This window comes from Coptis chinensis, chromosome 2 (genome assembly GCF_015680905.1).
Source record: "Coptis chinensis isolate HL-2020 chromosome 2, ASM1568090v1, whole genome shotgun sequence".
In the NCBI taxonomy this organism is placed as follows: Eukaryota; Viridiplantae; Streptophyta; class Magnoliopsida; order Ranunculales; family Ranunculaceae; genus Coptis; species Coptis chinensis.
In genome coordinates this window covers 23,971,026-23,984,269 of record NC_141457.1, presented here as the reverse complement: position 1 = coordinate 23,984,269, position 13,244 = coordinate 23,971,026, and the positions used below count along the sequence as shown (strand labels likewise).

At 35.4% G+C, this 13,244-nt stretch overlaps 1 protein-coding gene across 1 annotated transcript; it reads left to right on the top strand.

Annotated features, from left to right (window-relative positions):
* Positions 1-3,731: 3,731 nt before the first annotated feature.
* Positions 3,732-6,361, top strand: HB-1 (homeobox 1). The gene is made up of 4 exons (XM_086587621.1): positions 3,732-4,296; positions 4,442-4,578; positions 4,731-4,970; positions 5,747-6,361. The coding sequence occupies exons 1-4, from the start codon at positions 4,194-4,196 to the stop codon at positions 6,128-6,130; spliced, it is 864 nt and encodes a 287-aa protein (XP_086443747.1). The 5' UTR covers positions 3,732-4,193; the 3' UTR covers positions 6,131-6,361.
* Positions 6,362-13,244: the final 6,883 nt, after the last annotated feature.

Genomic DNA, 13,244 nt, shown 5'->3' with positions numbered 1-13,244 from the left:
AGTAAGGATTCGGTGCCCACTCGATTTGGACACATTCAAAAAGCTTGCAACCGGTGGGAGGGAATTATCTCATCTTCGAAAAGACCACAAGAAGTGGCACAACGATCCAAAATTGGTTGGCCGAGGCAAAAATAACATATATGTTAGCTCATAACACACACTTTCAATTTGAACATTGTTGGGTCCTTCTCAAGGATAGCCCAAAATAGAATGAAGAATTGGAAAGTCGGTCCACAACTACATCGAGGAGACAAACCAACGTTATTCTCGATGTAGATGACGAAGTCGTGCTTTCAACACCCACAACGCTATCGGCAACTCTTGGTGGCATTCCAATTGATCCATTTCCTATGCAAATTAGGGATGGAAGTGGAGGTGGAAGTGAAAGTGAAAATGCAAGTGGAAGTGGAACCAAGAAAAAACAACCACCGAGAACAAGGGATGAGAAATAAATGATGAAGAAAGGAGGAGAGAATTACAAGATGATGGAGAAGTATTCGGCACAAATGACAAATGCCGCCGCCGATAGTGTGAAGATGATGGAGCTCAAGAAATGGAAATAAAACAGCAAAATATTAGCACAAGATACTTCTACTCTTGAGCTGAAAGTTGCCGAATACTTCAAGACGATAAAAATAGAGATAATTCGCCAAAGGAGAGATAGTGGAATGTTTGGAACTCCAAGTGGTGCTTCTAGTGGAGGTGGTGCTTCTAGTACTTAGATTAATTTCAATGTTGTTTTAGTTATTTCAATTTCATTGTTGTTAGTTCATTTCTAATATTGTAATTTCAATTTTAATTTGAATTGTCTTGAAACAACATAAAGTCAAACATAGTGTAGATAATACTCAAACTACAAACATAGAAATACTCATACTACATTTCTTGATCCGCACGAAATTGCTAAAGGTGATTGATGAGGTCAACTCTTAGTTAAACATTAGTTTCTCTGCTCTGAATGTAACGAAGTGTGTTGAGTCTTCTTGCAATTTTCTTATTTCGATTCCCGACAACATGCAATGCGACTAGTGGCTCCCAATCCATGTCAATTTTTTAATCTTCGATATCAATCTCTCGTCAATCATATTATATAAAATTATACACGTCTTCATTATCCGATTAATGTCATCCCTACTCCACATTCGCGCCGGCCTCTTGATTATCCCCTATCTAGCTTGTAAGACACCAAATGCACGCTCTACATCTTTGCGACACGCTTCTTGCATCTTAGCAAATAATTCCTCTATTTGAGTTTTTGGCTAAGAGATTGTTTGTACAAGTGTAGTCCATTTAGGATAAATCTCATCGGCTAGATAGTAACCCATTTTGTATTGACGACCATTCACGGTGTAATTACAATGAGGAGCATCACCATGCATAAAATTGTCAAAGATGTGAGAACGTTGAAGTACATTGACGTTGTTGTTTGAACCCACCATACCAAAAAAAGCATGCCAAATCTACAAGTCTTAATCGGCAACTGCTTCCAAAATGAGTGTACATGTGTACCTTGTCATGCCGTATAACACATTTCTCATTGCCAATGCATACAATCCAAACTTTCAAACATACCCGGGAAGCCACGATTTTCACCTTGTGCAAGTAGACGTTGAATGTCTTCTTCGTTTGGAGCCCTTAAATATTCTTCCTCGAAGACTGCCAACATGGCATCACAAAAATGCCTTAAGATTTCGAAAATGGTGCTCTTTGTGATTTGAACATATTCATCCCACGCATCCGCACCACAACCATATGCAAGCAACCACCTTTTGCATACCCGCCAAACATGGCTTTCCAATGTCATCAACCTTGTATGTAAAGTATTTGTCATGGTCGGAGACGGCTTTCAAGATTCGGAGGAAGAGATGACGGTGTATCCTAAACCTCCTACGGAAGATATCAAGGGGATACTTCGGCTTTTGCACGAAATAATCCCTCATAATCTTATTGTGAGCGTCGATTCGATCACGATAAATGTACTTTCTACTGGGGACCGAGTCTCGATGATCACGAGTAACTTCGTGCATGTCTTGCAACAACGAGAAAATAGGTACGAACATGTTCTCATCGTCATTCATCATGCTCTTATCTTCGGATGAGGAGTTTGATTCAACATAGCGAGAAGAAGAAATCATTTTGAATGTGAGAAGAAAAGTTCTAAAGTTGAGAATGAATGTGAGAAGAAAAGTTGCAAAGTTGAGAATAGTAATGCAAAAAGTGTGAGTGAAGGCAAAGTTGAGAAATTTAGGTTGGTGGTCGAGGAGTTGAGGGTTAAAGCTTTGATGACAAGTAAATGCATGTGAGTGAAAAATTGGTTGAATTTGGCTAAGGCCAAATCGTGTTGAATGTCTGGAAGGTACAAACAACACAGTGTCTGTCGTCCATCCATTTAATTAAAACGGGAGACAGACGACATAGTTTCTGCCCGTCTGTACATAAATAACCAACAGACGGCAGAAACTATGTCGTCCGTCTCCCGGAACTTATTATGACAACTGCTAACGAATGTCTTAATTTTGGATGGGTTTTTGTCTTAATTTAAAACCCTTTTAGTAGTCTTATTGGAATATATTTGCCTTTAGCAACCCATATAGCCCTCCATTGGACTCGCTCTTATAGATGGCTATTCTCATAACTACTCCCACACAATCTGATTTGACTTGTGTATCTCTCGAACAGGGATTATGGGAACTATCAGCACGATTAAACGGAGAATCACTTGGCAGACAACAGCAAATCCTACTTGCACTTGCACCAATATGGCATTCAATTCAGCCATTGAATGTGAGGAACTAAGGATGTCAACGAGCTGGTACTAATTCAAGCATTATTCAATTAGAACTCCAAATAGGACACTAGAAGAGGGTTAAAACTGGGTACACAACTACAGTGTACCTGTCAAAAAACCTACAGTGTACCCTGTCAAAAAACCTTACGAAGTAGTGCTAGTTACTTCAGCCGGGGAAAACCTTTGGATGATTTACATGATACTATGATAGTACGACGCCTGCATTTCTAAGTTACTGATGTCATTTAAAACTGGTTTGCCAATCAGAAATAAAAAAAATAATAATGCAACATTGACCACTCGTTTTGCACTGAAATACACATACGGAGTGCTGTGTGCATCTCAAAATTTAGATCTAATCTTAAAATAAGTCATAATGGCCTTTGATATAGTTCGATGTTTAGGGATGCCGGATGCATATCATGTTGCCTCAATTTATTTCAACGACTTGTTAGTTTTTGTTTGTGTAGCTGAGTACGTATCAATGAGGACATCAAACCCGACTTGGTCCAAGCACAAGCCGACTCTATGACTCCAAGAATTCACAAGCAAACCTTTGTATAGGTAGAGAAACAAATTCTACTCCCTCTCCCTCCTTTTTAAGTTCCCAAGATGATTCACCTATGTGTCCAGTAAGCACTGAGATCAACTTAAGATTAGCCAATGATATGAAAAAGAGCAGCCCTTAGTTAGAGTTAATAAAGTTTAGCAACCACTAAGTATAGTGATTCTCTAAAGTCTAAACTAGTAACCAATGATTATATCAGCATTACATTACATGCAAAAAAAATACAATCAAACTCAACATCAAAAATGACTCACATCCCACATTCCCACCTCCAACAATGCAAGTTGAATACCCACACTAATCCAAATTACCAAACTATCCATCAAAAAGTCACCACAAAGCTCAAAACAACTAAACCAATAACATTTTGTCATTACACTAATCCACCAACCACTATAAAACACTATCACTCCACCTCTCTAAACTTTAGCTACACAAAAAAACTTCCTCAGAACACTCACTCTCTTTCGCCGGAACCATAAAAAAAACAAAACTTCTCAAACGCAAAAAAGCTAAAAAACAGCTTAAGCAACTTTCTGTAAGCTTGTTGTCACTGGAGAAACTCACCGGAGAAGAACGGAGTAAAAAAGTTGACGTAATGGGTTTTTGTATTTGGCCATTAGAAACTCCCATGAGGTTGCTTTGGAGTACTAGCTTTTTCCGTCACAAGATTCTTGTCTTCTAAAACTTACACCAAACAGAGCAAAAAAAAAAAAACAGTAGTAAGCTTGTTTTTCTTCACAAGTTTACCTGTGGAGTGTAAGGTGGTGTGTGTGTGTGTGTGTGCGTGTGTGTTTGTGTGTACTCATAGTTTGGTTGGTAAAGAAGGAAAGGAGAATGGATACAAACTATCTTTTCTTTGATGGTTCTTGTCATGCAAGCAACAACAATAACAACAACAACATGATGCTTTTGGGGAGTGGTAATTCCATTCTTAGAGGTGAGAAGTATGTTTCTTTTTGAATTTTAAGACTCGGGCTGTTTTTGTTATGAGTGATTATAATGTTTTTCAGTTCAAGATTTGATATTTATTGTTATTTTTATTGGATATATGGAATACCAATATGTTGTTTTGTTTAATTTAGGCTCAAGATCCTTTTTGAACATGGAAGAATCGTTTAAGAAACGTCCTTTTTTTAGTTCATCAGAAGAACTAATAATGGAAGAAGAGTTGTATGATGATCAATTACCAGAAAAGAAACGTAGACTAACTTCTGAGCAGGTTGGTCAACATACCCACCCCCACTCACACTGATTCTTTAATTCAATAAGATAAAATGAGTATCTGCTTTTATTCTCCATTTATTTGTTGATTAATGGAAATGAGAATCTTTACTTTAAGACCTTTTTGAAATATGGTGTTGTTATTATTAGGTTCATTTGTTGGAGAAGAGTTTTGAGACAGAGAACAAGCTGGAACCAGATCGTAAGACCCAGCTTGCTAAGAAGCTCGGGTTGCAACCGAGACAAGTTGCGGTTTGGTTTCAGAACAGGCGTGCTCGTTGGAAGACTAAGCAGCTAGAGAGAGATTATGATCTTCTTAAAGCTTCTTATGATTCCCTTCGTTCGGATTATGATACCATTGTTAAGGAGAATCAGAAGCTCAAATCTGAGGTACATTTATTGCTTTATCTTTTCTTTTGTGCTTTCATTTCTTAGATTTGTTTTGAACTCCCTTCTGTCTCACATATTATTGTTAGATTTACAAATCATGCGTTTATGGCTGGATTAGTTCACAAGTATTTGTATCAATTTAAGCCATGATATGTTATTCTATCAATAAAAAAGGAGAAGAAGATGAAGATAAGTTTATATAGATTTTATGTTTTAGATGATTTCCATTTCCTCAAGTTTTCATATATTATAAACCCATACTCACAAAGTCAACCCCTCGAACTGAATTTGCTGTCATTAGTGTAACCAATCCTACTTTTAACGATGAATTAGTCAAATAAAACAGTGCCTGTATTCTTTTCATATAGTTGCCTACTTGAACAAATTGGTTAACACTCCCAAAGAGTGTGCGTGGTTAAACTCATAGGAAACAATATGGGCGGAGAAGATTCACACTCTTAGGAATGTGGAAAGTTGGTTCTTATTGGACTACAAGTACAAGGTTAATTAAAATGTTGAACTATTTTTTCGTGATAATATCAAAAACTTCTTCATTTTTATGTGGTTTTGCTTGAGTAATAGCAGTGAGGATACCCAGTATCCTATATCTTTTTCCAGCAAGTATCAGAGTTATATAGTACATTACTAAATAAGAGTGATAGTAATTGGTCAAATACACCTTATAAGACAAGTTTAATCCACGTTGTGTTTTCTTAATTTTCCCAAAAAAAAAGTAAAGACCTTAATCCCCTGTTGTTGCACGGTGTGGGATGCAGGTGGTCTCCCTAACTGAGAAGTTGCAGGGCAAGGAGGCAGCCGGGATGGAATTAAATCAGACATCTGACCCACTTTTTCCTCCCGATGACAATGTTGATATCACTGTCGTCCAGCTCAATGTTAAAGTTGAGGATCGCCTGAGCTCTGGCAGTGGTGGAAGTGCTGTGGTTGATGAGGAATGTCTACAGCTAGTGGACAGTGTTGATTCTTATTTCCCGGGTGATGACTATGGTCACTGCATGGGCCCAGTTGATGGAGTCCAATCGGAAGAAGACGACATTAGTGACGACAATCGGAGCTATTTCCCAGATGTATTTGCGGCTGTTGCAGAGAACAACCACCAGGAGGGGACTGAGACATTGGGTTGGTGGGTCTGGTCTTAAACTCAAGTAGTGTTATGTAGTACTTTCTTGTTGAGAAGATTTATATTCGTCCATGAGGAAGTTGGCCTTAGTTGTGGTCATCGTTCAGTTGTCTATGGGTTTCTTATGCAAGTTACAATAAGTGGTTTGAGAATGTTATGATGTGTAAGATAATAAAATGTAGTTATAAACGTCTACATTACTTCTAAGACTTGATTTTCTTCAGTCATTATATATGTGGCTATTTCAATCTGTTGTTAATAAGTATAATTTCGAGGTGAGTGTAATTTTGAGGACATGGTCCTTGCAGGTGAGTAATTTGCTATTGATGGAGAACAAATTATGAAATGTTTCTTCTGTGAGTTCTCTGCAAATCTCCCTGGGTAGATTTGTATCGAAAGAGATTATAAATGCCATTATAAATTAGAAAATTGCTCCCGCTACTTTGAGTTTGGGCAATCAGACATACAGAGCATTACCTTGCATGCAGAAAGCTCAATGGGATAACTTTCCTGTTGGTTGTTGCCCGCCCTTCTATGCTTAGAGGTTTAGTAAAAGTTTGTGAAAAAAACGCGAGATTGGTCTCATGTCTAAACTTTCTCCTGATATCCAGTGTGTAACACTTGAAATGAATTCAATGTCACTAAATTTAGATTTCTCTACTCATATGAAACTATGAACCATAAATCTAATCAAATGGGAAGTGTTTAATTAAATAAAGAACCAGTCAGCAATTTTCACTTGAATAAACCACCACCTTGACACCCTGAAGTAATTCCCTTTTCCTTTCAATAGGTTTTGGGGTTAAGGCAAATCCATACCTGTACTATAAATCCAAATTATGAAATATGGCTGGCTCCCTGCAAGGAATATACTACCCGACCATGACAAGAGGGACTACCAATCCTCTAGTCCCCAGAGCTATCCTGCTAAATCCTGAAGTAAAATTCACTAGAACCATCATGCGGAAATTGAAAGGTATCATCTTACGTATCAGCAAGTAGTTAAAACCAACTGCATATTAATCTACACACAATACAATTTTTGGAATCTATTTGCCCTTTCCCATGTGTCCACAAACATGGGGTATGGAAATCACACAGCTGGGTTAGAAGTTGCATGGGCTTAGCGGTATGTGCGTTCATTGCATTGACACACCACAGCCATAGGTTTGCCTGGGTAGTTATAAGTATGTTTCGCGACAATGGGATTTTCTTCCCTGTGTCACTGTGTGAATGTTGCATAATGATTAATGATCAGCACTTGTCCAAGTTATTTCTCTCACACGTTCACTATATAATGCGTAGAATTGGACGCACATTCTGGTTGAACAGAAGAACGTAAATATTTCAATGCTAGCTACGTCCAATTCTACAAGAATGAGACGAAGGGGTAGTCCTGTCTCACCCCAATAAGGGGAAGATGTGAGGTGGATGGGACCAAAGAACATGGATTGTACACTGCATGTGGAATAATTGCAGAATACATTGACCCTATCACATGAAAGAAAAATAATAAGTTTTTCATTTGTCCTTGCATCTGGCATCCTACATTGTATCTTTCCAATGGAGATGCCCTACCATGTCCACCTATCTTACCCCTTTCCGTATCCAACTATTAGATGTATACAAATTAAGATCAACAATTGTGTAGACCCTAGGTGCTAAAGAATCTAAGCAGCTTCTTGTCGATTCATGAACAAACAATTGGGCTTCAGTGTCTCCGTCTAACTTGTGCATGACCACTTACATAACCGTATTTATTTCTTATGTTGCATTCCCACGTCTAAAAGCACTTCTTCCTGAGTTTTAGGATTTACTGTCTAAATCATTCATTCATGCGTTTGGGTAAGTTTATGACCTTTAAAAGCAACCATCAAAGCATGTAAGAGACGAGTTTTACTAATCACTTAAAGAGAACAGTAGCCTATAAGATATGGTACATTTGGATTTCAATTGGAAGTGTTCCAACTTCTATCTTTTCCCATAATACAAGTTCTTTATAGGCAAGACTCGAGGGATGTAAAAGACCAAGCTTTAAAAAGAAGGGTATTTGTTACTGCCGGACCCCAATTTGTGTTGGGCGGACTCCAAAAAAAAAATTATTACAAGTGTGCTATTGGTTTCAAAAAATCCAAAAAAAAACAATTATTATAAGTATGTCATTGATTCCCAACTTAGATATATATTATAGGTGTACCCTCTTGGCTCTATTTTTTGAGCCTTCACAGAGTCTCAAATATTTGTAAAACTCTTTGGCTAATTATAAAAAAATAGGAGACAAAAAAGATAAAATCAAACAAATAAGAAATTTCCAACTTTGGGCTAAGCGTTTATACTCTTTTTATTTCTTTGATTTTCAAAATGGTTAAGTTGTCAAAGTTGTAAAATACTTTTCAAGACCAAAAGAGATATGTTATAAGCTAGGGTATCCTATGTTTAAGCCCTTCTATGCTAGAGAATATGATTTGAATGAACTCATATAACTATATAATCTTTATCAGTAGATTTAAGAGAAGGCATGTCCCACAACAAAAGTAGTAAGTAAGAATTTTTATGCATGCCCTTCTGCTAAAAAGACCTTTAGTCCCGTGAAATAGACTATACATATACATGAATTAATATTGGAGATTTAGCAAAATAATAATAATAATAATAATATTGGAGGAAAAAAAAAAATCTTCTACTGACGGTTTGATTACCAAGATATTAAATCACGACAACAACAAACGTTCTGCAATAGTACTCTTATAGAAAACATGTTGAACTGTACAAATGCCTACATGGGATGATGAAAATCCCCATTTGATATACAAAACACAAACTGTGGTTCAAGAGGCCGGTGACGATTCATCGTCTGTATTTTCAACCTCTATGGTTTCTACACTCTTCTCTTTCACAATAAATCCATCCCTGAACCTATCGTAGTTTGTCTGCTCATCTGACTTCCAAGGACGTTCCCCCAGTACTCTAATCATGTCCTCTTGATGTAAAACCTCCTTCTCCAACAACAGCTTAGCAATCTGAGCCACATGCTCTTTATGCTCGCTCCTCTATTAGTCTACATCAATAAGAAACCACAGAAATAGAAAATTTCACTGAAGAACTCTTATGAAGTTTTCAATCCTTTTTAGTTTTCTTTAAAGGGAGATGGTTGATTTGGCTGATTGCTTCTACACGACCATTGACTTTTCCGGATTTCGCATTGGCTGATTGCTTTTATGAAATAATTTTTATCACAGAGATAGAATTTGGTTGAATTTCATGAGTAATCACCTCCCTGAATGTTCCATGTGCTTATTAAAAATAGCCATTCTGAACGTATCCTACAACCATTGAGCTCCAAGAAATCACATCTCGGTACGTAGTATCTTCGAAGACAGAAGCAATATATTGAATTGAATAACATTTTGTGCAAACAGATAGAAGAGCATTTCTAATCCTTCTTTCAGGATCCAATCTGTTCCTATAGGAGTAGCCATGAATTTTTGTATCATTTCTTTACAATTATCAAGCTACACTAAAGATATTGATGGCAGGGAGGACACTTGCTAAGGTTACGACATTCAGCTTCAAGCCCAGATCCAACATGTCAATGAAAATGCTCACGACATCACTAGACATAGTATATTGAGCAAGAGAAGAAACAATCCCACTATATGTAACTACATCTGCGTATATTGTATATTGTATGCTATCCTAAAAAAAAAACCGTTTTGAGCATAGCTATAAATTAGAGCATTCCACGCCTTATTTTTTCTTCAGGCTTGAGATTTTTAGCACTAGATGTTGGTATTCTCCTCTTATAGAATTGAAGGCATCACAAGTACACATAATTTGGTTATAAACTTCAATTAATAGTGAAAATGATTCATGTTTGTCGTCTTTACCGCTGGCCATGCATGATTTTATATTTGATAGGATTTGCTTGCTATGGTTTGAATAGATTTAATGATAGTTTTGGATATCTAAATAGGGCTAACAATATATTGTCAAAGTTAGAATCAGAACCCGCCCTTGACTTGCTTCAGCATGAGCTAGCAGCTTAAATGAATACCACAACTTCAATTATTGCAAGTAGCGAGCTTAGTGTGCCCGATAGGAAATTAGCCGAAACTATTGAATAATAAAAACACACGCGTTTATGTTGCATTGTTGATTAATAAAGAGGTTTTGCCACATTGTTTGTAGGCATTGGAAATATATAAAGCTCAATAAGGAGATGATGATTTAGTTGAGGTTGTCCATTTAGGCGTCTTTTTAAAGTTGTATATAAGAATTGAGGAAACGAGAAAGCTTTGGAGCAGAATCAACTGTCTCAGAAGGTATTTAAGAATTGGGGACTGAGTGCTAATGTGCAGAAGTTGACGTTGTTAAGTTGGGGAGGTTTTATGACGCCATTTGTATAATTCTTATTAGCAAAACACATGAGAAGAGTATGGCTAGAGTCTAGAGCTATGACACTTATTGCTATTTTAGAGTCCCTCTATAACCACAAAAAGTTTCGAGCTTCTAAGAAGTGTCTTACAAAGGGGTTTGATTTATTTTGAGTGTTTACTTACAAGGTTTTAATCATACTAAGATTTGTGCCGCGAGACATTGAACTAACCTAAAAAAATAATTAAGTTAAAATTAGAAAATGGGTAACTAATATCAAAGAATAATTAACTAAAAATTGGAAACTGGATGCAACTACACTGAAATAACCTAAAAAAAAATTAATGGAAAATTGGAAACTAAATGCAAATGCATTAAACTATGTAACCTCAAAGAATAATTAACATAAAATCGTAAACTGGATGGAATTGCAGTGAACCTCAAAAAATAATTAATGAGAAATTGGAAATTGTATGTAAATGCATTGAACTAACCTAAACTAACCTCAAATAATAATTAATGAGAAATCGGAAACTGGATGCAAATGCATTGAACTAACCTAATTAACGGGAAATCGGAAATTGAATGCAAATGCAACAAACTAACCTCAAAAAACAATTAACGGGAAATCAGAAACTAGATGCAACTGCATTGAACTAACCTAATTAATGAAAAATTGAAAACTGGATACAAACACAACAAACTAACCTCAGAGAACAATTAACGGGAAATCGAAAATTGTAAGCAAACTCATTGAACTAACGTCAAAGAATAATTAACAAAAAATCGAAAACTTGAAGCAACTACATTTAACTAATCTCGAAAAATAATTAACGGGAATTCGAAATCTATAAGCAAATGCATTGAATTAACCTCAAAAAATAATTAAAGGAAAATCGGAAACTGGATGCCATTGTATTAAACTAACCTCAAAATATTACTTACAAGAAATCATAAATTGAATGCAACTGCATTGAACTAACTTTAAATAATATTTATCGGGCAATTGAAAACTTGATGCAAATGTATTTAACTAACCACAAAAAATAATTAACGTAAAATCGGAAACTGGATGCAAATGCATTGAACTAATATCTAAAAATAATTAATTGGAAATCGGGTTCAATCTGGTCGCAAATGTATTAAACTAACCTCAAAGAATAATTAAAAGAATAAGTAATTGGATGAAACTAATATTTTATTTTTGCATGGAACTAACCTCAAATAATAATTAACGAGAAATCGAAAACTAGATGCAAATGCATTGAACAAACCACAAAAAATATAGAACGGGATATTCAAAACTGAATGTAACTGCATTGAACCAACCTCAAATAATAAATAAAGGAAAATCTGAAACTAGACGCAACTGCACTGAGCTAAGCTCAAAAAATAATTAACGAAAAATTGGTTTGGATGCAAATACATTGAACTAACCTCAAAGAATAATCAATGGAAAATCGAAAACTGGATGCAAGTGCATCAAACTAACCTCAAATAAAGTTAAAAATTGGATGCAAATCCATTGAACTAAACTCAAATAATAATTTACAAGAAAATAAAAACTGGATGCAAATGCATTGAATTAACCTCAAAAAATAATTAACGGAAAATAAAAAATTGGATGAAATTGTATGGAACTAACCTTTTTTTTTTCTTTGCATAGAACTAACCCTAAAGAATAATTAACATGAAATCAGAAACTGAATACAAATGCATCGAACTAACCACAAATAGCAATTAACGAGAAATCGAAAACTGAATGCAAATGCATTGACCTAACCTCAAATAATAATTAATAAGACATTAGAAACTGAATGCAAGTGTATTGAACTAACTTTAGATAATAATAATTAACCTATAAATCATGATTGTATGCAAATGCATTAAACTAACTTTAAAACAAGAAATCGGATACTGGATGCAAACATAACGAACTAACCTAAAAGAATAATTAACGGGAAATCAAAAACTTGATATAAATGGAACGAACAAACCTCAAAAAATAATTAATGAGAAATCGGAAATGGAATACTAATGCGTTAAACTAACCACAAAGAATAATTAATTAACGGAAAATTGAAAACTTGATACAAATACATTGAACTAACCTCAAATAATAGTTAACGATAAATAAAAAAAACTTGGTGCAAATTCTTTGAATTAAACCGAAAGAATAATTAAAGGAAAATCGGAAACTTGATGCAACTGCACTAAACTAACCTAAAAAACAATTAACGGGAAATCAAAAACCGGATGCAAGTATGCAACTGCATTGAACTAATCTCAAAAAATAATCAACGAGAAATCTGAAACTAGATGCAATTGCGTTTAGCTAAACTTAAATAATAATCAACATGAAATCAGAAACTGTATGCAATTGCATTGACCTAACTCTCAAAGAATAACTAACGAGAAATCAAGAACTGGAAGAAATTGCATTAAACTAACCTAAAGAAAATCACCGGGAATTCTCATAAATTGGATGCAAATGCATTAAATGAACTAACCCTATTTATTTATTTATTATTATTTTTTGCATGGAACTAACCTCAAAGAATAGGTAATGTGAAGTCGAAAACTAGATACAAATGCATCGAACTAATCTCAAAGAATAATTAACATGAAATCGGAAACTGGAAGCAAATGCATTGAACTAACTGAAGATAATAATTAAAGAAAAATCAAAAACTGGATGCAACTGCATTGAAATAACTCAAAGTATAATTAAGGGGAAATTAGAATGAATGCAAATGCAT

What these genes read in the sequence shown, in the direction of transcription:
- HB-1 (XM_086587621.1), top strand. Translation starts at nt 4,194, where the DNA reads ATGGATACAAACTATCTTTTCTTTGATGGTTCTTGTCATGCAAGCAAC. An exon ending in TGGTAATTCCATTCTTAGAG is followed by an intron (nt 4,297 to 4,441) that starts GTGAGAAGTATG and finishes TGTTTAATTTAG; the next exon opens with GCTCAAGATCCTTTTTGAAC. An exon ending in GTAGACTAACTTCTGAGCAG is followed by an intron (nt 4,579 to 4,730) that starts GTTGGTCAACAT and finishes TGTTATTATTAG; the next exon opens with GTTCATTTGTTGGAGAAGAG.